The 24,745-nt window shown below is 48.1% G+C and overlaps 1 protein-coding gene and 1 long non-coding RNA gene across 2 annotated transcripts in view; both read left to right on the top strand.

The window, feature by feature from the left end:
• Positions 1 to 24,745, top strand: part of LOC135057894 (uncharacterized) — a 72,399-nt gene that overhangs the window by 40,915 nt on the left and 6,739 nt on the right. The window lies entirely within an intron of this gene.
• LOC135056055 (uncharacterized) lies at positions 4,867 to 23,423 on the top strand. Its single transcript, XM_063960776.1, has 4 exons — positions 4,867 to 4,950; positions 21,658 to 22,048; positions 22,138 to 22,263; positions 22,338 to 23,423. The coding sequence occupies exons 1-4, from the start codon at positions 4,867 to 4,869 to the stop codon at positions 22,682 to 22,684; spliced, it is 948 nt and encodes a 315-aa protein (XP_063816846.1). The 3' UTR covers positions 22,685 to 23,423.

Raw genomic sequence — 24,745 nt, 5'->3', positions numbered from 1 at the left:
TTATTAATGTAGGAGAGAAACCAAGTGAATTGAACTGGGTTAGGTGCGGTCAGATTGGGGAGGAAATGTTGACAGTCATGTCATGCATCATGTTGACATGGTGATAATGTCGACGTTGACCACGTTGACATTGATCATGTAGACAGTGATGAAATTTTGACATGTTAGAATGTGGATGTTTTATCCTAGTGGCCCAGCAGTCACTTACCTCCTCCGGATGTCTGCACAGATCCAGCTGTATTTCCCGGGTCCTGGCGATCACGTGACTGTCACTTACGCGTCAGACCTCCAATACCCATACATTCCGGCAATTATTTCTCAGCTATCCTACCCCTAATCCTTATCTTTAACCCTAACCCTCCCTCTAGTGCCTAACACTAATGTCCCCCTTCAGCGCAACCCTCACCCTTCCGCCCGCAGCGCAACCCTCACCCTTCCGCCCGCAGCGCAACCCTCACCCTTCCGCCCACAGCGCAACCCTCAGCCTAACCCTTATGACAATGTTATAACTGTTAGCATTGTGGTGTTGATATTATGAATATCAACATTGTTTTTGTCGACCTTTTGACTACATCCTGGAGCAGGTCAACAGAAATACGTGTGTGGGGAGGGATTATAACAAATGGGCAAATAGATGGTTAATAAATATGCGGGTAACATTCCTCCCAACATGACCCTCTCTAGGAGGGATAAAATGCTCTGCTCCTGGACTTTTCTCTTAATGTATGATAGCCATCACCTGTTTTGAATAGATAAAGGATAAGAAATATGTTTCAGCACAGGTGATGGCAATCATATATTAAGAGGGAAGTCCAGGAGCAGACCATTCTGTCCCTCCTGGAGAGGGTTATGTTGGGAGGTATGGTGTAATTTATTATGTACTCTACGACAGAGGTTTTCAAATGCAGTCCTCAAGGCACCCCAACGGTCCAGGTTTTAAGTACACTGCTCAAAAAAATAAAGGGAACACTTAAACAACACAATGTAACTCCAAGTCAATCACACTTCTGTGAAATCAAACTGTCCACTTAGGAAGCAACACTGATTGACAATCAATTTCACATGCTGTTGTGCAAATGGCATAGACAACAGGTGGAAATTATAGGCAATTAGCAAGACACCCCCAATAAAGGAGTTGTTCTGCAGGTGGTGACCACAGACCACTTCTCAGCTCCTATGCTTTCTGGCTGATGTTTTGGTCACTTTTGAAAGCTGGCGGTGCTTTCACTCTAGTGGTAGCATGAGACGGAGTCTACAACCCACACAAGTGGCTCAGGTAGTGCAGCTCATCTAGGATGGCACATCAATGCGAGCTGTGGCAAGAAGGTTTGCTGTGTCTGTCAGCGTAGTGTCCAGAGCATGGAGGCGCTACCAGGAGACAGGCCCATACATCAGGAGACGTGGAGGAGGCCGTAGGAGGGCAACAACCCAGCAGCAGGACCGCTACCTCCGCCTTTGTGCAAGGAGGAACAGGAAGAGCACTGCCAGAGCCCTGCAAAATGACCTCCAGCAAGCCACAAATGTCCATGTGTCTACTCAAATGATCAGAAACAGACTCCATGAGGGTGGTATGAGGGCCCGACGTCCACAGGTGGGGGTTGTGCTTACAGCCCAACACCGTGCAGGATGTTTGGCATTTGCCAGAGAACACCAAGATTGGCAAATTCGCCACTGACACCCTGTGCTCTTCACAGATGAAAGCAGGTTCTCACTGAGCACATGTGACAGACGTGACAGAGTCTGGAGACGCCAAGGAGAACGTTCTGCTGCCTGCAACATCCTCCAGCATGACCGGTTTGGCAGTGGGTCAGTAATGGTGTGGGGTGGCATTTCTTTGGGGGGCCGCACAGCCCTCCATGTGCTCGCCAGAGGTAGCCTGACTGCCATTAGGTACCGAGATGAGATCCTCAGACCCCTTGTGAGACCATATGTTGGTGCGGTTGGCCCTGGGTTCCTCCTAATGCAAGACAATGCTAGACCTCATGTGGCTGGAGTGTGTCAGCAGTTCCTGCAAGACGAAGGCATTGATGCTATGGACTGGCCCTCCCGTTCCCCAGACCTGAATCCAATTGAGCACATCTGGGACATCATGTCTCGCTCCATCCACCAATGCCACGTTGCACCACAGACTGTCCAGGAGTTGGCGGGTGCTTTAGTCCAGGTCTGTGAGGAGATCCCTCAGGAGACCATCTGCCACCTCATCAGGAGCATGCACAGGCGTTGTAGGGAGGTCATACAGGCACGTGGAGGCCACACACACTACTGAGCCTCATTTTGACTTGTTTTAAGGACATTACATCAAAGTTGGATCAGCCTGTAGTGTGTTTTTCCACTTTAATTTTGAGTGTGACTCCAAATCCAGACCTCCATGGGTTAATAAATTTGATTTCCATTGATAATTTTTGTGTGATTTTGTTGTCAGCACATTCAACTATGTAAAGAACAAAGTATTTAATAAGAATATTTCATTCATTCAGATCTAGGATGTGTTATTTTAGTGTTCCCTTTATTTTTTTGAGCAGTGTATATCCATGGCTCAGCACAGATGGTTAAATCAAATTGACTTCTTGTGCTAATTAAGTCACCTGTGGCCAACCATGGATACATTTAAAACCTGGACCGTTGGCGTTCCTTGAGGACTGCGTTTGAGAATCTCTGCTTTATGGCATCTATGAAACACGTCTTGTCTCAGGAAAAAATTATACAATCTTTATACAGGGCCCTATTTAACCAGCCACTCCATCTCTATTGTGACACCAAGGTCCCTCTGACCCAAGACCATGCCTCCCAACATAACCCTCTCCAGGAGGGACAGAATGCTCTGCTCCTGGACTTCCCTCTTAAATTATGATTGCCATTACCTGTGCTGAAACACCTTTCTTATCCATTAACCTGTTCAACACAGGTGCCCACAATCATACATTAAGAGAAAAGTCCAGAAGCAGAGCATTGTGTCCCTCCTGGAGAGGGTCATGTTGGGAGGTATGCAAGACACTTCTGCTTTGTATGTTACAAACGTAAGCTCTTTTATGCTCAGTTGTTCTCCCACCACTCTGCTTATCCATGCATCAATTTGCAAGATTGCTCTTAATGGGATGAAATTGACATCAGGCTTTCCTTTCTGGTCCAATTATGTACTGGCAGATTGTATGGGTGTCCCTTATATTAAATTATATGAGCTAAAGGAACAAGCTATATGTCTACTATATTAACCTTCTTATAGTCACCACGTTTAACATTTTTATACCATAATGTAGCTGATTCCTAAGTTCCTTAAAAAAAGCATTATACATGCTTACAAGCAGGGCCATAGCAGTAATAGATGGGCCTCCTAGCAGTATGGGGCTCCATCCCCTGTTCACCTACCACACAACAGTATTCTGTGACAGCCATGTTCATGATATTGGCAACTTTGCAATTATATATGATATTTTCGTGCACATAGCAAGCAGCATAAACTCTAATTCCTGACATACAAAGATTAGTTCTAGGAACTATATCAGCCGTGTTCACATAGCGGTGTTGTTTATGTGTCAGGGAATTGCCTGCAATGCGCAGTGCAATACAGAATAAAGCTGCAGGAGCTCCCTAGGTTAATATCCTGTATGATACTTGCCTAGTCTCCCGGAATGTCCGGGAGACTCCCAAATTTAGGGTGATTCTCCCAGAATATGATGCCCCAAGAACAGAGCAGCCTTGTCAGTGGTGTAATTATAATCTGTGCAGGGTGTGCACCCATCTCCTATATAATAGCCCAGATCTGTGACTCTGTGCCTGTGTGTATAATGCTGGGCGTGGCTAGGAGCTCTCATTGGGTTAGCAGCAGGTCTATCACACCGTGTCCACAGCTGATTGGGTGAGAAACGCCCTCCCACACAGGTAACATCCAATGGGAGGCTCTGCCCTTTGGCTGCTGTATGTTCCTAGAGCAGGATTAACAATGGGGCTGATGGAGCTGCAGCTCCAGCTCCACACCCCAAAATAGGCCCACTGCATCTGCAGCAACTTACCCTCCAACACATAAAAATTGGTACAAATTCGGAAAGAGGGCGTGGCCACGGATAAAGGGGTGTGATCACGCCCCTTTTCCTATACTTTCAATGGAAGTTTAGAGAGCCTAATAATGGTACAGACCATAAAAAAAGGTACTGTACCTGCTAAAAAGGTACAGTTGGAGGGTATGCCACTGCATCTGCAGCAAGTCTCTGCGTTGTAGATAGGGGAAAAAAACATCCTTTTACTGCAGCATCCTATGTCCTGCTGCCCGTCCGCCTGCCCCCTCCGCCATCAACAATCCCCACTCCCTAGCCCCGGCGCAGGTGGAACAAAAGCTGCTGCGGCCACCGGCATAGATGTGTATGAAAGTGGCGCAGCGGAAGGCTTTCATAGCCCTCCCTGCGCCGCATACTCTCTGAGCCCCTCAGCCTCCTCTGCGCATGATGTCACATAAGTGCCTACCCACCACAGCCGTGCCCAGATCCCCAGAGGCCCTGACTCCGCAACACAGCACCTAGCCTGCCAGCCTGAAAGCCCTGAGATGGCTAATGTAATGGGTAGAGTGGGTGATATCATGGAGAGTCATGTCTGGACGCTGAATCAATGTAAAAGGTGACAGTGCTGTGAAGTACAGTGAGTGTGCAGTGTAACTAACACTGCACAGTACTCTCACCTTTTACATTGATTCAGCCAGTCAGTCAGTTCTGCCATCCAGTCACTATTGTTAGCGCCGGTGTCCCAACGCGCCGCATTACAGGGAAGTAGACGCACTAAATGAACTACAGCTCCCAGAAGCCCTTAGCGCCGAAGCATTCCGGTGCTAAGGGCTGCTGGGAGCTGTAATTTATTGAGTGCATCTGATTTCCGGTAATGCGGCACGTTGGGACACCGGCGCTAACAATAGTGACTGGCTGCTTGGCTACAGTGCGAGTCTCTGGGAAAGCCACTGCCAAAGTGAGGACAGCAGCTTAGCCGCTTCCAGGAGGAGAAGCATTACCCGCCCCTGCTCCACTCGCAGTACCTCCGTCCCCCATCCGTGGCACCCCCCCTCCTCCACCCGCGGTGGCTCCAAACCCCCTCCCCCACCCGCAGCACCCCCACGCAACCGCCCCGCCCTCAGCCGTGGCACCACTGCACCTGCCCCTCCCGTGGCACCCCTGCAACCACTCCTCACCCACCCGTGGTGGCTTCGGACCCCACCCGCGGCACCACCGCACCAGCCCCACCCCCACCAGTGGCACCCCCGCAACTGCCCCTTCCCCATCCGTGTCTCCCCCGCACCCACCACTCCCCCAATCACAGAACCTACTAGATGATTCATCAGGCCCTGCGTGCGCTGTTCACGCCGTTGCAAGGGGCTACGACCCCTTAACCATCGCACGTCCTTTGTCCATGCAATATTTATCCACTCACACAATTATAATTGGAAGTAATACTCCATATAATAAAAATATTGCACGAAACAAGGGTGTGCAAGGGTTAAGGGGGCGTAGCCCGTAGGACGCGATGAATCACCTAGTATATTATATTCACCTGTGCAGAGCCACATTTTGGCACAGTAGAAATCAGTGGGAAAGCAGGGTGACAACCATTTACTAGGAGATATGTGCATGCACAGTAGAGATGTCATTGGAAAGTTGTGCATGTGCAGTAGAAGTGCCACAGTCTTTTCACAGCAAGTGTCCATTTGCCATTAGTTTTAATGGACTCAATCTAAACTTGTAACTCTGTGCATTGCTGTAGCTCAAAGTTTCATTTCAGAGAGGCAACCTCCCAGGATCAGTATGAGATCCCGGCGGTCAGGATCCCATCGGTCAGGAGACTGATGGCGGGATACCAACAGCTGGGATCCTGACGGAGAACGCAGCATGTCCCCTTTGCCACACTTCAGGCCTGTTGGCGACCTTCGTTAGCCACAGTGTTCTATACCCCCTTGGGTGGTGGTGTGTTGGGATTCCGGCGCCGGTATATTGGCTGCCGGGTTCCCGTACAGCGGTCAACTGACTGCCTCCCAACCTCCCAGTGCACATAGCTTAACAGAAGTACAGGACAATTTATATTTTAAATTAATTTGGTCACAGTAAGGATGAGCTGCTATGACTACCATTACACTCCTACGTACAAGGTTTTATAAAGAGTAAAATATTTGCAGTAACAGTGTTCTTGAAGGATAATGTAGTTTTAAGTTTAAGATGTTCTGAGAAATATCTCTTTATAAATCAATCAAGTGGAATATGAAGTGAGACATTGCTCAACCCATTTAAGACTCAGATGCAGCGTTTTGGGAGTCAGCTAATGCGGTTATCAATAATGTATGTGCCCAAACAAGGACAAATTCATTCCAATAACAGTTGACATAATTTAAAGGCACAGTGATTTTACAAGTGCATGCTTACAAATCATCAAGACAGCTGTAGATGATACAGTAGCTGCACAAGAAGAGCTAACCCTATAAACCCTTTGTATACTTCCCTTACATGGTCTCTCGTCATTATTCCTCTACTAGGAATTTTATCCACCCCCTCCTCCCCATATAAACACATAGGACAGAAATGTTGATGGTGTAAGCAGTCCAATTTTAATTGAACGTAACTGTAAACAAGATGAGGTACATCTGTTAATTCCCAACATTTCAGAGAGACCATTAAATGATTTAATAAGTGATTGCTATAACAAAGAATGGTACCTGATCTGGGCATTCACCACCATTATAACATGTTCTTGTATTCAGGGTGTCAGAATAAACCAGGGACTATTGTTATCTAATCACTAGCAGGTATCGATGGGACACAGGTAAAACACATCTGTATTAATATAGAATTAGTATAGATCTCCTTTAGGACTTCTAGTCAGGCTTATTATTGCTACCTGAGTGTGTCTTCTTTCTTTGAAGAAGTCTTCTCAGATTATACCAGTGGTCTCATGTGGCTTCACCCTGTAACACTGTCACACAGCCGGGCAACTTGATTATCCTCCAAAGCACTCACTCACTTTAAAGGGGAAATGTACTATGGGGTATATGCAATTCCGGACGAATTGCGCCTTTTTTTCGTCAGTTTAAAAATTCGACTGTACTCGACAGCCGCAGCCCTCCCGCCGGGACCATGAATTTACCATATGCAATACAAAACGCATTCGACACTCCCCTTGTCGAATAACGAACCAATCGTCGAGTAGTGGGCGTCCTGAATTCGACTTCCCGCCGTTTTCAGCCCTTTATTAGGGCTTGTTTGCTGCGTGCTCAGCAGCCATTTTGTGAACCTGCAGAGAGGTGTGTGGAGGTGCAGAGCTAGCAAATTGTTTGTTTGCTGTGGTATCGTTTGGACACCCAGCAGGCTTTAATCCAGGACAGACAGGAGGATACCTGTTACCCCGGAGGAGAGTCGTTTTTGGAGCTATTTCTAAATTTTTAGGTAAGTACCACATGTGGGTCTGGTGTTGCATGTATGTGTTTGTGTAGTGGGGGTTGCCATGAGGTGTACATGGGGTGTTTGGGGTATGTCTTTGGGGTGTTTGGGGTATGTATATATTAGTGATGAGCACCGGAAATTTTTCGAGTTTTGGGTTTTGATTTTGGGTTCGGTTCCGCGGCCGTGTTTTGGGTTCGAACGCGTTTTGGCAAAACCTCACCGAATTTTTTTTGTCGGATTCGGGTGTGTTTTGGATTCGGGTGTTTTTTTCAAAAAAACTCTAAAAAAACAGCTTAAATCATAGAATTTGGGGGTCATTTTGATCCCAAAGTATTATTAACCTCAATAACCATAATTTACACTCATTTTCAGTCTATTCTGAACACCTCACACCTCACAATATTATTTTTAGTCCTAAAATTTGCACCGAGGTCGCTGGATGGCTAAGCTAAGCGACCCAAGTGGCCGACACAAACACCTGGCCCATCTAGGAGTGGCACTGCAGTGTCACGCAGGATGGCCCTTCCAAAAAACACTCCCCAAACAGCACATGACGCAAAGAAAAAAAGAGGCGCAATGAGGTAGCTGTGTGAGTAAGCTAAGCGACCCTAGTGGCCGACACAAACACCTGGCCCACCTAGGAGTGGCACTGCAGTGTCACGCAGGATGGCCCTTCCAAAAAACACTCCCCAAACAGCACATGACGCAAAGAAAAAAAGAGGCGCAATGAGGTAGCTGTGTGAGTAAGCTAAGCGACCCTAGTGGCCGACACAAACACCTGGCCCATCTAGGAGTGGCACTGCAGTGTCACGCAGGATGGCCCTTCCAAAAAACACTCCCCAAACAGCACATGACGCAAAGAAAAAAAGAGGCGCAATGAGGTAGCTGTGTGAGTAAGCTAAGCGACCCTAGTGGCCGACACAAACACCTGGCCCATCTAGGAGTGGCACTGCAGTGTCACGCAGGATGGCCCTTCCAAAAAACACTCCCAAAACAGCACATGACGCAAAGAAAAAAAGAGGCGCAATGAGGTAGCTGTGTGAGTAAGCTAAGCGACCCTAGTGGCCGACACAAACACCTGGCCCATCTAGGAGTGGCACTGCAGTGTCACGCAGGATGGCCCTTCCAAAAAACACTCCCCAAACAGCACATGACGCAAAGAAAAAAAGAGGCGCAATTATGTAGCTGTGTGAGTAAGCTAAGCGACCCTAGTGGCCGACACAAACACCTGGCCCATCTAGGAGTGGCACTGCAGTGTCACGCAGGATGGCCCTTCCAAAAAACACTCCCCAAACAGCACATGACGCAAAGAAAAATGAAAGAAAAAAGAGGTGCAAGATGGAATTGTCCTTGGGCCCTCCCACCCACCCTTATGTTGTATAAACAGGACATGCACACTTTAACCAACCCATCATTTCAGTGACAGGGTCTGCCACACGACTGTGACTGAAATGACGGGTTGGTTTGGACCCCCACCAAAAAAGAAGCAATTAATCTCTCCTTGCACAAACTGGCTCTACAGAGGCAAGATGTCCACCTCATCATCATCCTCCGATATATCACCGTGTACATCCCCCTCCTCACAGATTATCAATTCGTCCCCACTGGAATCCACCATCTCAGCTCCCTGTGTACTTTGTGGAGGCAATTGCTGCTGGTCAATGTCTCCACGGTGGAATTGATTATAATTCATTTTAATGAACATCATCTTCTCCACATTTTCTGGATGTAACCTCGTACGCCGATTGCTGACAAGGTGAGCGGCGGCACTAAACACTCTTTCGGAGTACACACTTGTGGGAGGGCAACTTGGGTAGAATAAAGCCAGTTTGTGCAAGGGCCTCCAAATTGCCTCTTTTTCCTGCCAGTATAAGTACGGACTGTCTGACGTGCCTACTTGGATGCGGTCACTCATATAATCCTCCACCATTCTTTCAATGGGGAGAGAATCGTATGCAGTGACAGTAGACGACATGTCTGTAATCGTTGTCAGGTCCTTCAGTCCGGACCAGATGTCAGCATCAGCAGTCGCTCCAGACTGCCCTGCATCACCGCCAGCGGGTGGGCTCGGAATTCTGAGCCTTTTCCTCGCACCCCCAGTTGCGGGAGAATGTGAAGGAGGAGATGTTGACAGGTCGCGTTCCGCTTGACTTGACAATTTTGTCACCAGCAGTTCTTTGAACCCCAGCAGACTTGTGTCTGCCGGAAAGAGAGATCCAAGGTAGGTTTTAAATCTAGGATCGAGCACGGTGGCCAAAATGTAGTGCTCTGATTTCAACAGATTGACCACCCGTGAATCCTTGTTAAGCGAATTAAGGGCTCCATCCACAAGTCCCACATGCCTAGCGGAATCGCTCTGTGTTAGCTCCTCCTTCAATGTCTCCAGCTTCTTCTGCAAAAGCCTGATGAGGGGAATGACCTGACTCAGGCTGGCAGTGTCTGAACTGACTTCACGTGTGGCAAGTTCAAAAGGTTGCAGAACCTTGCACAACGTTGAAATCATTCTCCACTGCGCTTGAGACAGGTGCATTCCACCTCCTATATCGTGGTCAGTTGTATAGGCTTGAATGGCCTTTTGCTGCTCCTCCAACCTCTGAAGCATATAGAGGGTTGAATTCCACCTCGTTACCACTTCTTGCTTCAGATGATGGCAGGGCAGGTTCAGGCGTTTTTGGTGGTGCTCCAGTCTTCTGTGCGTGGTGCCTGTACGCCGAAAGTGTCCCGCAATTCTTCTGGCCACCGACAGCATCTCTTGCAAGCCCCTCTCGTTTTTTAAATAATTCTGCACCACCAAATTCAAGGTATGTGCAAAACATGGGACGTGCTGGAATTTGCCCATATTTAATGCACACACAATATTGCTGGCGTTGTCCGATGCCACAAATCCACAGGAGAGTCCAATTGGGGTAAGCCATTCCGCGATGATCTTCCTCAGTTGCCGTAAGAGGTTTTCAGCTGTGTGCGTATTCTGGAAAGCGGTGATACAAAGCGTAGCCTGCCTAGGAAAGAGTTGGCGTTTGCGAGATGCTGCTACTGGTGCCGCCGCTGCTGTTCTTGCGGCGGGAGTCCATACATCTACCCAGTGGGCTGTCACAGTCATATAGTCCTGAGCCTGCCCTGCTCCACTTGTCCACATGTCCGTGGTTAAGTGGACATTGGGTACAACTGCATTTTTTAGGACACTGGTGAGTCTTTTTCTGAGGTCTGTGTACATTTTCGGTATCGCCTGCCTAGAGAAATAGAACCTAGATGGTATTTGGTACCGGGGACACAGTACCTCCAACAAGTCTCTAGTTGCCTCTGCAGTAATGATGGATACCGGAACCACGTTTCTCACCGCCCAGGATGCCAAGGCCTCAGTTATCCGCTTTGCAGCAGGATGACTGCTGTGATATTTCATCTTCCTCGCAAAGGACTGTTGGACAGTCAATTGCTTGGTGGAAGTAGTAAAAGTGGTCTTACGAGTACGACTTCCCCTCTGGGATGACCATCGACTCCCAGCAGCAACAACAGCAGCGCCAGCAGCAGTAGGCGTTACACGCAAGGATGCATCGGAGGAATCCCAGGCAGGAGAGGACTCGTCAGAATTGCCAGTGACATGGCCTGCAGGACTATTGGCATTCCTGGGGAAGGAGGAAATTGACACTGAGGGAGTTGGTGGGGTGGTTTGCGTGAGCTTGGTTACAAGAGGAAGGGATTTACTGGTCAGTGGACTGCTTCCGCTGTCGCCCAAAGTTTGACTGACTTATGATGAATGCGCTGCAGGTGACGTATAAGGGAGGATGTTCCAAGGTGGTTAACGTCCTTACCCCTACTTATTACAGCTTGACAAAGGCAACACACGGCTTGACAAATGTTGTCCGCATTTCTGTTGAAATACTTCCACACCGAAGAGCTGATTTTTTTGGTATTTTCACCAGGCATGTCAATGGCCCTATTCCTCCCACGGACAACAGGTGTCTCCCCGGGTGCCTGACTTAAACAAACCACCTCACCATCAGAATCCTTCTGGTCAATTTCCTCCCCAGCGCCAGCAACACCCATATCCTCCTCATCCTGGTGTACTTCAACACTGACATCTTCAATCTGACTATCAGGAACTGGACTGCGGGTGCTCCTTCCAGCACTTGCAGGGGGCGTGCAAATGTTGGAAGGCGCATGCTCTTCACGTCCAGTGTTGGGAAGGTCAGGCATCGCAAACGACACAATTGGACTCTCCTTGTGGATTTGTGATTTCGAAGAACGCACAGTTCTTTGCTGTGCTTTTGCCAGCTTGAGTCTTTTCATTTTTCTAGCGAGAGGCTGAGTGCTTCCATCCTCATGTGAAGCTGAACCACTAGCCATGAACATAGGCCAGGGCCTCAGCCGTTCCTTGCCACTCCGTGTGGTAAATGGCATATTGGCAAGTTTATGCTTCTCCTCCGACGATTTTATTTTAGATTTTTTAGTCCTTTTTTTACTGATATTTGGTGTTTTGGATTTTACATGCTCTGTACTATGACATTGGGCATCGGCCTTGGCAGACGACGTTGCTGGCATTTCATCGTCTCGGCCATGACTAGTGGCAGCAGCTTCAGCACGAGGTGGAAGTCGATCTTGATCTTTCCCTATTTTTGGAACCTCAACATTTTTGTTCTCCATATTTTAATAGGCACAACTAAAAGGCACCTCAGGTAAACAATGGAGATGGATGGATACTAGTATACTTATGGATTGACGAGCGACTGCCGACACAGAGGTAGCTACAGCCGTGGACTACCGTACTGCGTCTGCTGCTAATATAGACTGGATGATAATGATATAAAAAATATATATATATATCACTACTGCAGCCGGACAGGTATATATTATATAATGACGGACCTGCTGGACACTGTCAGCTCAGTACTGCAGACTCCTAAAGTAAGCTACTAGTATCAAGAAGATAGAAAAAAGAAAAAAACACCACGGGTAGGTGGTATACAATTATGGATGGACGAGCGACTGCCGACACAGAGGTAGCTACAGCCGTGGACTACCGTACTGCGTCTGGTGCTAATATAGACTGGATGATAATGATATAAAAAAAATATATATATATCACTACTGCAGCCGGACAGGTATATATTATATAATGACGGACCTGCTGGACACTGTCAGCTCAGCACTGCAGACTCCTAAAGTAAGCTACTAGTATCAAGAAGATAGAAAAAAGAAAAAAACACCACGGGTAGATGGTATACAATTATGGATGGACGAGCGACTGCCGACACAGAGGTAGCTACAGCCGTGGACTACCGTACTGCGTCTGCTGCTAATATAGACTGGATGATAATGATATAAAAAATATATATATATATCACTACTGCAGCCGGACAGGTATATATTATATAATGACGGACCTGCTGGACACTGTCAGCTCAGCACTGCAGACTCCTAAAGTAAGCTACTAGTAGTATCAAGAAGATAGAAAAAAAAAACACCACGGGTAGGTGGTATACAATTATGGATGGACGAGCGACTGCCGACACAGAGGTAGCTACAGCCGTGGACTACCGTACTGCGTCTGCTGCTAATATAGACTGGATGATAATGAGATATAAAATATATATATATCACTACTGCAGCCGGACAGGTATATATTATATAATGACGGACCTGCTGGACACTGTCAGCTCAGCACTGCAGACTCCTAAAGTAAGCTACTAGTATCAAGAAGATAGAAAAAAGAAAAAAACACCACGGGTAGGTGGTATACAATTATGGATGGACGAGCGACTGCCGACACAGAGGTAGCTACAGCCGTGGACTACCGTACTGCGTCTGCTGCAGTGCTAATATAGACTGGATGATAATGATATAAAAAATATATATATATCACTACTGCAGCCGGACAGGTATATATTATATAATGACGGACCTGCTGGACACTGTCAGTCAGCAGAATGCGTTTATAGAATAAAAAAAAACACCACACGACGAGTGTTTAACTTTTTCAGGCAGACAATCACAATATACTGGTGGTCAGTGGTCACTGGTCAGTCACACTGGCACTGGCAGTGGCACTCTGGCAGCAAAAGTGTGCACTGTTAAAAATATGTACTCCTGCTATAACTGCTCCCCAGTCTCCCCCACAATTAAGCTGTGTGAGCAGTGAGCACTCAGCACAGTCAGATATACAGTATTACATAGATGATGCAGCACACTGAGGGCACACTGAGGCTGAGCACAGATATGGTATGTGACTGTGTCACACTGTGTATCGTTTTTTTTCAGGCAGAGAACGGATTAATTAAACTGGTGGTCACTGGTCACACTATCAGCAAGTAGTACTCCTCCTAATATGCTCCCCAAAATTAGTAAATCAAGTGTCACTCTCTACTACTCTCTAGTCTACTCTAAACGGAGAGGACGCCAGCCACGTCCTCTCCCTATCAATCTCAATGCACGTGTGAAAATGGCGGCGACGCGCGGCTCCTTATATAGAATCCGAGCCTCGCGAGAATCCGACAGCGGGATGATGACGTTCGGGCGCGCTCGGGTTAACCGAGCAAGGCGGGAAGATCCGAGTCTGCCTCGGACCCGGGTAAAAAGCGTGAAGTTCGGGGGGGTTCGGTTTCCGAGAAACCGAACCCGCTCATCACTAGTATATATATGTGTGCAGGTATGTGTATAGCTACTGCTTGTATTGCTGCATTTCTCTATCGTCCTAAGTGGATGCTGGGGTTCCTGAAAGGACCATGGGGAATAGCGGCTCCGCAGGAGACAGGGCACAAAAAAGTAAAGCTTTACTAGGTCAGGTGGTGTGCACTGGCTCCTCCCCCTATGACCCTCCTCCAGACTCCAGTTAGATTTTGTGCCCGAACGAGAAGGGTGCAATCTAGGTGGCTCTCCTAAAGAGCTGCTTAGAGAAAGTTTAGTTTAGGTTTTTTTCTTTACAGTGAGTCCTGCTGGCAACAGGATCACTGCAACGTGGGACTTAGGGGGAAAGTAGTAAACTCACCTGCATGCAGAGTGGATTTGCTGCTTGGCTACTGGACACCATTAGCTCCAGAGGGATCGAACACAGGCCCAGCCGTGGAGTCCGGTCCCGGAGCCGCGCCGCCGACCCCCTTGCAGATGCTGAAGCGTGAAGAGGTCCGGAAACCGGCGGCTGAAGACTCCTCAGTCTTCATAAGGTAGCGCACAGCACTGCAGCTGTGCGCCATTTTCCTCTCAGCACACTTCACTGGGCAGTCACTGAGGGTGCAGAGCGCTGGGGGGGGGCGCTCTGAGAGGCAAATATAAACCTTATACAAGGCTAAAAATACCTCACATATAGCCCATAGGGGCTATATGGAGATATTTAACCCCTGCCTGACTGGAAAAATAGCGGGAGAAGAACCCGCCGAAAAAGGGGCGGGGCCTATCTCCTCAGCACACGGCGCCATTTTCTGTCACAGCTCCGCTGGTCAGAACGGCTCCCAGGTCTCTCCCCTGCACTGCACTACAGAAACAGGGTAAAACAGAGAGGGGGGGCACATTAATGGCTATATATATATATATTAAAGCAGCTATAAGGGAGCACTTAATATAAGGATATCCCTTGTATATATAGCGCTTTGTGGTGTGTGCTGGCAGACTCTCCCTCTGTCTCCCCAAAAGGGCTAGTGGGTCCTGTCTTCATTAGAGCATTCCCTGTGCGTTTGCGGTGGGTGTCGGTACGTGGTGTCGACATGTATGAGGACGATATTGGTGTGGAGGCGGAGCAATTGCCAAATATGCAGATGTCACCCCCCAGGGGGTCGACACCAGAATGGATGCCTTTATTTGTGGAATTACGTGATGGTTTATCTTCCCTTAAACAGTCAGTTGAGGACATGAGGCGGCCGGACAATCAATTAATGCCTGTCCAGGCGCCTCAAACACCGTCAGGGGCTGTAAAACGCCCTTTGCCTCAGTCGGTCGACACAGACCCAGACACGGGCACTGATTCCAGTGACGACGGTAGAAATTCAAACGTATTTTCCAGTAGGGCCACACGTTATATGATTTTGGCAATGAAGGAGACGTTACATTTAGCTGATACTACAGATACCGTAAAACAGGGTATTATGTATGGTGTGAAAAAACTACAAACAGTTTTTCCTGAATCAGAAGAATTAAATGACGTGTGTGATGAAGCGTGGGTTGCTCCTGATAAAAAGTTGATAATTTCAAAAAAGTTATTGGCATTATACCCTTTCCCGCCAGAGGTTAGGGCGCGCTGGGAAACACCCCCTAAGGTGGACAAGGCGCTCACACGCTTATCCAAACAAGTGGCGTTACCCTCTCCTGAGACGGCCGCACTTAAGGATCCATCAGATAGAAAGATGGAAGTTATTCAAAAGAATATATACACACATGCAGGTGTTATACTACGACCAGCTATAGCAACTGCCTGGATGTGCAGTGCTGGAGTAGTTTGGTCAGAATCCCTGATTGAAAATATTGATACCCTAGATAGGGACAATGTTTTACTGTCGTTAGAACAAATAAAGGATGCATTTATCTATATGCGTGATGCACAGAGGGATATTTGCACACTGGCATCTCGGGTGAGTGCTATGTCCATTTCAGCCAGAAGAGCCTTATGGACACGACAGTGGACAGGCGATGCGGATTCAAAACGTCACATGGAGGTTTTGCCGTATAAAGGGGAGGAGTTATTTGGAGTTGGTCTATCAGACTTGGTGGCCACGGCTACTGCCGGGAAATCCACTTTTTTACCTCAAGTCACTCCCCAACAGAGAAAGGCACCGACCTTTCAACCGCAGCCTTTTCGCTCTTACAAAAATAAGAGAGCAAAGGGCTTGTCGTACCTGCCACGAGGCAGAGGAAGAGGGAAGAGACACCAACAGGCAGCTCCTTCCCAGGAACAGAAGCCCTCCCCGGCTCCTGCAAAAACCTCAGCATGACGCTGGGGCCTCTCAAGCGGACTCGGGGACAGTGGGGGGCCGTCTCAAAAATTACAGCGCGCAGTGGGCTCACTCGCAGGTAGACCCCTGGATCCTGCAGATAATATCTCAGGGGTACAGGTTGGAATTAGAGACGGATCCTCCTCATCGTTTCCTGAAGTCTGCCTTACCAACCGTCTCTTCCGAAAGGGAGAGGGTGTTGGAAGCCATTCACAAGCTGTACGCTCAGCAGGTGATAGTCAAAGTACCCCTATTACAACAAGGAAAGGGGTATTATTCCACTCTATTTGTGGTACCGAAGCCGGATGGCTCGGTAAGGCCTATTCTAAATCTGAAGTCCTTGAACCTCTACATAAAAAAGTTCAAGTTCAAGATGGAGTCACTCAGAGCAGTGATAGCGAACCTGGAAGAAGGGGACTTTATGGTATCCTTGGACATCAAGGATGCGTATCTACACGTTCCGATTTACCCCGCACACCAGGGGTACCTCAGGTTCATTGTTCAAAACTGTCACTATCAGTTTCAGACGCTGCCGTTCGGATTGTCCACGGCGCCTCGGGTCTTTACCAAGGTAATGGCCGAGATGATGATTCTTCTTCGAAGAAAAGGCGTATTAGTTATCCCATACTTGGACGATCTCCTAATAAGGGCAAGGTCCAGAGAACAGCTGGAGACAGCTTTAGCACTATCTCAAGAGGTGCTAAGACAACACGGGTGGATTCTGAATATTCCAAAATCCCATTTAATCCCGACAACTCGTCTGCTGTTCCTAGGAATGATTCTGGACACGGTTCAGAAAAAGGTTTTCCTTCCAGAGGAAAAAGCCAAGGAGTTATCCGATCTGGTCAGGAACCTCCTAAAACCAGGAAAAGTGTCAGTACATCAATGCACAAGAGTCCTGGGAAAAATGGTGGCTTCTTACGAAGCAATTCCATTCGGCAGATTCCATGCAAGAATATTCCAAAGGGATCTGTTGGACAAATGGTCAGGGTCGCATCTGCAGATGCACCTGCAAATAACCCTGTCACCAAAGACAAGGGTGTCACTTCTGTGGTGGTTGCAGAAGGCTCACCTATTAGAAGGCCGCAGATTCGGCATTCAGGATTGGATCCTGGTGACCACGGACGCCAGCCTGAGAGGCTGGGGAGCAGTCACACAAGGAAGAAACTTCCAGGGAGTATGGACGAGTCTGGAAAAGTCTCTTCACATAAACATTCTGGAACTAAGAGCAATCTACAATGCTCTAAGCCAGGCGGAACTTCTCCTGCAAGGAAAGCCGGTGTTGATTCAGTCGGACAACATCACGGCGGTCGCCCATGTAAACAGGCAGGGCGGCACAAGAAGCAGGAGTGCAATGGCAGAAGCTGCCAAGATTCTTCGCTGGGCGGAGAATCACGTGATAGCACTGTCAGCAGTGTTCATCCCGGGCGTGGACAACTGGGAAGCAGACTTCCTCAGCAGACACGATCTTCATCCGGGAGAGTGGGGTCTACATCCAGAAGTCTTCAACATGTTAATAGACCGTTGGGAAAGACCAAATTGTAGACATGATGGCGTCTCGCCTCAACAAGAAACTGGACAAATATTGCGCCAGGTCAAGAGATCCACAGGCAATAGCTGTGGACGCACTGGTAACTCCTTGGGTGTACCAGTCAGTGTATGTGTTTCCTCCTCTGCCGCTCATACCAAAGGTATTGAAGATCATACGGCAAAGAAGAGTAAGAACAATACTAGTGGTTCCGGATTGGCCGAGAAGGACTTGGTATCCGGAACTTCAAGAGATGCTCACGGACGAACCGTGGCCTCTACCTCTGAGAAGGGACCTGCTACAGCAGGGTCCCTGTCTTTTTCAAGACTTACCGCGGCTGCGTTTGACGGCATGGCGGTTGAACGCCAGATCCTAAAAGGGAAAGGCATTCCAGAAGAAGTCATTCCTACCTTGATTAAGGCACGGAAGGAAGTCACCGTGAAACATTATCACCGCATTTGGCGAAAATATGTAGCGTGGTGCGAGGATCGGAGGGTTCCGACGGAGGAATTCCAACTGGGTCGTTTCCTACATTTCCTGCAATCAGGATTATCTATGGGTCTCAAATTGGGATCCATTAAGGTTCAAATTTCGGCCCTGTCAATATTCTTCCAAAAAGAATTGGCCTCTGTCCCTGAGGTCCAGACTTTTGTCAAGGGAGTACTGCATATACAGCCTCCTGTGGTGCCTCCGGTGGCACCGTGGGATCTAAATGTAGTTTTAGATTTCCTCAAATCCCATTGGTTTGAACCATTGAAAAAGGTGGATTTGAAATATCTCACATTGAAAGTGACTATGTTACTAGCCCTGGCCTCTGCCAGGAGAGTATCTGAATTGGCGGCTTTATCTTATAAAAGTCCTTATCTAATCTTTCATTCGGATAGGGCAGAACTGCGGACTCGTCCGCATTTTCTCCCTAAAGTGGTATCAGCATTTCATCTGAACCAACCTATTGTGGTGCCTGCGGCCACTAGCGACTTGGAGGACTCCAAGTTGTTGGACGTTGTCAGAGCCTTAAAAATATACATTGCAAGGACGGCTGGAGTCAGAAAATCTGACTCGCTGTTTATATTGTATGCACCCAACAAGTTGGGCGCACCTGCTTCTAAGCAGTCGATTGCTCGTTGGATTTGTAACACAATTCAACTTGCACATTCTGTGGCAGGCCTGCCACAGCCTAAAACTGTAAAAGCCCACTCCACAAGGAAGGTGGGCTCATCTTGGGCGGCTGCCCGAGGGGTCTCGGCATTACAACTCTGCCGAGCAGCTACGTGGTCGGGGGAGAACACGTTTGTAAAATTTTACAAATTTGATACCCTGGCAAAGGAGGACCTGGAGTTCTCTCATTCGGTGCTGCAGAGTCATCCGCACTCTCCCGCCCGTTTGGGAGCTTTGGTATAATCCCCATGGTCCTTTCAGGAACCCCAGCATCCACTTAGGACGATAGAGAAAATAAGAATTTACTTACCGATAATTCTATTTCTCGGAGTCCGTAGTGGATGCTGGGCGCCCATCCCAAGTGCGGATTATCTGCAATACTTGTACATAGTTATTGTTAACTAATTCGGGTTATTGTTAAGGAGCCATCTTTAAGAGGCCCTTTCTGTTGTCATACTGTTAACTGGGTTTAGATCACAAGTTGTACGGTGTGATTGGTGTGGCTGGTATGAGTCTTACCCGGGATTCAAAATGCCTCCCTTATTGTGTATGCTCGTCCGGGCACAGTACCTAACTGGAGTCTGGAGGAGGGTCATAGGGGGAGGAGCCAGTGCACACCACCTGACCTAGTAAAGCTTTACTTTTTTGTGCCCTGTCTCCTGCGGAGCCGCTATTCCCCATGGTCCTTTCAGGAACCCCAGCATCCACTACGGACTCCGAGAAATAGAATTATCGGTAAGTAAATTCTTATTTTTTTTGGGGAGTTTTGTGTTTTGGGGTAGTTTTTCACGTGTTTTATTTTTCTTAAAATTACTTTTTGGGTCATGCTTTTGCATTGGTGTACCTCAAGCATGTGCAGGGATGTTTTTTGTCTTGTTTGGGGTGATTTTAGTGCGTGTCGGTATCAATGTGGTCCACATGTGATGTCGTTTGTTTGCTAAAACATGTTTGTTTGCTCCTATTTTAGCACTGGTGTACATCCAGCATGTGCAGGGATGCTTTTTGGCTTGTTTGGGGTGACTTGGAGCAAGTTTGTCAGCCATGCGGTCGACATGTCATGTCGTTTGTTTGCCAAACATGTTTTTTGCTCCTATTTTAGCACTGGTGTACCTCCAGCATGTGCAGGGATGCTTTTTGGCTTGTTTGGGGTGACTTGGAGCAAGTTTGTGTCGGCCATGCGGTCGACATGTCATGTCGTTTGTTTGCCAAACATTTTTGTTGCTCCTATTTTAGCACTGGTGTACCTCCAGCATGTGCAGGGATGCTTTTTGGCTTGTTTGAGGTGACTTGGAGCAAGTTTGCCAGCCATGCGGTCGACATGTCATGTCGTTTGTTTGCCAAACATGTTTTTTTGCTCCTATTTTAGCACTGGTGTACCTCCAGCATGTGCAGGGATGCTTTTTGGCTTGTTTGGGGTGACTGTGTGTGTCAGCCATTTTGTGTGTCAGCCATTGTTGACCTCCAGTATGTGCAGGGATGCTTGTACGGGGGTTTTGGCTTATTTGGCTGTTTTTTTTTTCTATTCTTTTTTTATTTTTTTTATGTGTTTGGTCCTGCTTGAGAACTAGGGTCCCAGCAGCATGATGTGTGGTTGCATGTAATTTTGTAATGTGTGTTAAATTTGTAAAAATATATATTTTTTCTTTTTACAACAGAGATGTCCAGGGACAAGCGGGCCCGATCCCCCCCTTCCCCCCACCCCTCAGAAGAACTGTCCCTGCATAGCAACGAGGAGTGGGAGCCGACCCAGGAGGAGGATACGACCGACCAGGCATGCAGTGACCAGCCGCGGTCGTCAAGGGACCAAATGGAGAAGTCAAAGAAAAAGCCTAGAAAGGTAAATACTGACAACACCTGCAGACAATAGCATCCAACTTGACACACCCTAGTTTGCGCACTGCCATGAACACCTACAGGTATCTTTGCGCACTGCCAGGGATACTGACACTCACAGGTACATACCGATCTTAGTAAATGCATGTTTTGTTTTTTTTTATCCCTAAAGGCAAGAAGCCAGCCAGAGGAGCAGTCGGAGGAGGAAGCCTCTGGTGAAGATGCAGGACAGAAGAAGCCGCGTGGACCCAGATACACTGAGGCGGAAAACTGTGCCCTAGTGGATGGCGTCGACAGGTCCTACGACGTTCTGTATGGACCAAGGGCACAGACCACAGCAGCTAAGACCAAGCGAAACATCTGGGATGCCATCGCGAGACAAGTCACTGCAGTATCTGGAAACCGCCGGAGCACCAGAAACTGCATGAAGCGGTACAGTGATTGCCGCAGACAGACCAAGAAGAAGATGGGGATTCAGCGCCGACATGAGACAGCTACGGGAGGTGGTCCGGCTCTCAATCTGAAGTGGCTACCCTGGGAGAACGTTATTAGAAGGCGCATGAACCCTGCCATGGTCGAAGGAGTTCGCGGAGGTGTGGACTCTAGCCGTCCTGCTGGCTTTCCCGAGGAGGAAGAACCGCCCAGAAGACGGCGGGAGACAAGCAGGCCTGATGGTAAGAATACATTCAGATGAGCTGTACTAAATCTTTTTTTTTTTTGTATTTGTTAATGTGGAGCATCGACAGCAGCGCGCGGACCATCACCTGCGCAGCAAGCATCAGGAGCGCGCAGATCATCACCTGCGCGCCACACATAGTCATTGCGCAGAAAGTCACATGCGCGCCAGACGTCGTCAGCGCGCAGACCATCACCTGCGCGCCAGACATCAGCGTGCAGAACGTCACCTGTGCGCCAGACACCGTCGGCGACCACACCACCAGATTGGCGTCAAACTACATCTCCTGCGCGCAGGCCATCACCAGATCGTCATCTCTCCAGGAGCTCTGGGACTGTGACCGAAGAGCCTCAACAAGACACTACCCTTGTGGACCCATCACCCGAACTGTTTGAGTCTACAGGGTTAACGGATGAGACTTTTCTTGGGTTTGAAGACAGCCGTGCAGAAGTATCCAGCCGGACCCTTGAAAAGTCTCCAGAATTGAGGACAAGCGAAGCTCCTGGAGCAGCGGCACCTCAGGATGGAGAAGGTTTGTATTTACTTTTTGGGGGGGTGGGGAGGGGGTGCACCAGTTTTGTATAGTTTATTAACTTTCATTTTTTTTTCTATTGCAAACAGAGGTGCCACGGACCAGCAGAGGACTTGCGTCGGGGATTGGTCCCTTCTACAGGCCTGATCTCCTACAGGATTCGTCAGAGGATGACAAGGTGGAAGTGCAGCAGCCTGCTGTTTCTACATCCCTGTGTGAGTAAATATCGAATTGTGAGCCTTCAAACAAATGTATGAATGTGTATAATAATTTCTAATTTTCTTTTCAGCTGCACAAATGCAATTGGTGGCAGACGTACAGGAAGGGCAGGATCCCTCAAATGTTCAGAGGGTACACACCCTGGCATCCCAGATTACTTCCCGCCAGGATACTTACACGAGTGTCGTTGGAACCAGACTGGACGCCATTGAGAGGACAATGGAGAATATGGCAAACGGTCTGGTTCAAATGCAAAAGGCTCATGCCGACAGCACAGCCGAAATGCAAAAGACCAGAAGAGAAGATCACAGGGAGACTATGGACATCCTTCACATTCTGGCCACATCCATGAACGGGCTGGTGGAGAACACATCATGCCTGGCACACAGTGTTGACAACATGTCGGAGAGCCAATGACATTCGGCAGCCAGCCAACAGATCATCGCAACCACACTGCAGATGATGTACGATAAGCTCCCAGAGCCAGCTCATCAACACGCTGGTGATCCACCACTTCCGCCATCACAAGCCACATGGACGCCTCCTTCCCTTTCTCCACCACCATCCTGGTACAGACGGTCACAGCTGTACCAAGGATATACAGGGATGTACCCCACCCACCAGATGCCTCCACCACCAACACCGGCCGCAACATCTACACCCGCACGGGCACCAAGGCCAAGTTAACCCACTCCCCAGCCGCCCAGGGCATCGACGCCCCATCAGGAGGAAGACGAGGATCTGGACGGACAACCACCATAAGCCCGGTCGTATTGTTTTATTTACTGTTATATTTTTCATGTATCCCTTTCTCCCCCTCCCATTAGTTTTTTTTTCTTCTTACTATTGTTTTATATGTGTTGGGCTCCCCCACCCGTGACCGGGTACTACCAAGGAGCTTTATGTCTAGGCATACATGCGCGGGCATGTATGCGGGCGCGTGTGGTAACGGATGAAAGCTCCTTGTGGCTACATGTATGATGGGCCAAAGAGCTATTCTGATACCACTTTTTTTTAACCAAAAAAATCTTTTTTGTATTGGTGTTCAATAGGCTTTCACTGTTGTGTGAATTTACTCTTCACTAGTGTTTGTTTTTGGCTTATTCATAGGATTGGGTGGAAAATTGAAGTGGACGGCATAGTTCGTGTTGTGCGTACCAAGGTGAGTAAAGCAATGTTTCAATGTATATATTCAAGAAACTTTGGACCGCCTGCCCTTGTGGAACCACACAGCCCAGCAATGGGTCATGCTGGGCTGTGTGGTTCCACAAGTGCAGGCGTGTCAAAGTGCTGACCACTGACACCACTATTCCACTTTGGACCGCCTGCCTTTGTGGAAACACACAGCCCAGCAATGGGTCATGCTGGGCTGTGTGGTTCCACAAGTGCAGGCGTGTCAAAGTGCTGACCACTGACACCACTATTCCACTTTGGACTGCCTGCCTTTGTGGAACCACACAGCCCAGCAATGGGTCATGCTGGGCTGTGTGGTTCCACAAGTGCAGGCGTGTCAAAGTGCTGACCACTGACACCACTATTCCTTTTTGGACTGCCTGCCTTTGTGGAACCACACAACCCAGCAATGGGTCATGCTGGGCTGTGTGGTTCCACAAATGTTCTTGGGAAAGGAATAAACATGACATCATTTTTGCCTTTACTTAATATGTTTTTTTTCCCCACAGATATCTACACAAGAAAAGAATGTAAAGAAGAACAAACTACTTTTTTGTTTTATTACATTTCATTTTTTATTTCAAAAATAAAATAAAATTTATATATATTTCTTCAATAAATTTTTAAAATGAGAAGTTTTCTGTGGTTTTTATTTAAATTATTAGTAAATACAATGTTAAATATAAGATGCAGTGGTATTGTGTTAGGTCGCCCATGGTACAGCAGGGGAACTGTCGTGTCCCTTTTCATCGATGAGGATTCAAGCCACTTGGGAAGGATACTCCGCAAGACCTGTGGAAGAGAATAGTATGAGGTTCCAGCTATTTGTAATAGTGTCACCCTTCTATGGAAAAGGAAAAGGTACAAGCAACACAACACAAGCAGGTTACAGCGGCCCCAAATGCAACCCTCCGGCACTTGCGTAACTACACATCCAAACATTCCCTGACGCAGCGTTAGCATTGCTGTCAGGGCATGATTGGATGTGCAGTTTTTGCAAATGCCGGAGGGCTGCACTTTGGACATGCTGGGGTGACTTTGGACAAGAGGGAGTTTTGGGCAATACATCTCACCTGAGGGGGGTTGTCTGCTACATGGCGGAGGGTCAGGTCCACATCACAAGTAGGTCGCCCATGGAACATCAGGGGAAATGTCGTGTCTCTTCACATCCACGCCACTTGGGAAGGATACTCCGCAAGACCTGTGGAAGAGAATAGTATGAGGTTCCAGCTATTGGTAATAGTGTCACCCTTCTATGGAAAAGGAAAAGGTACAAGCAACACAACACAAGCAGGTTACAGCGGC

This window comes from Pseudophryne corroboree, chromosome 3 (assembly GCF_028390025.1).
Source record: "Pseudophryne corroboree isolate aPseCor3 chromosome 3, aPseCor3.hap2, whole genome shotgun sequence".
In the NCBI taxonomy this organism is placed as follows: domain Eukaryota; kingdom Metazoa; phylum Chordata; class Amphibia; order Anura; family Myobatrachidae; genus Pseudophryne; species Pseudophryne corroboree.
This window is presented reverse-complemented; position numbering and strand designations above follow the sequence as displayed.

Coding starts and splice junctions, on each gene's coding strand:
- LOC135056055 (XM_063960776.1), top strand. CDS start 4,867: ATGCGGCACGTTGGGACACCGGCGCTAACAATAGTGACTGGCTGCTTG. Junction 22,049..22,137: donor GGCACCTCAGGATGGAGAAG/GTTTGTATTTAC, acceptor TATTGCAAACAG/AGGTGCCACGGACCAGCAGA. Junction 22,264..22,337: donor TGCTGTTTCTACATCCCTGT/GTGAGTAAATAT, acceptor TTTTCTTTTCAG/CTGCACAAATGCAATTGGTG.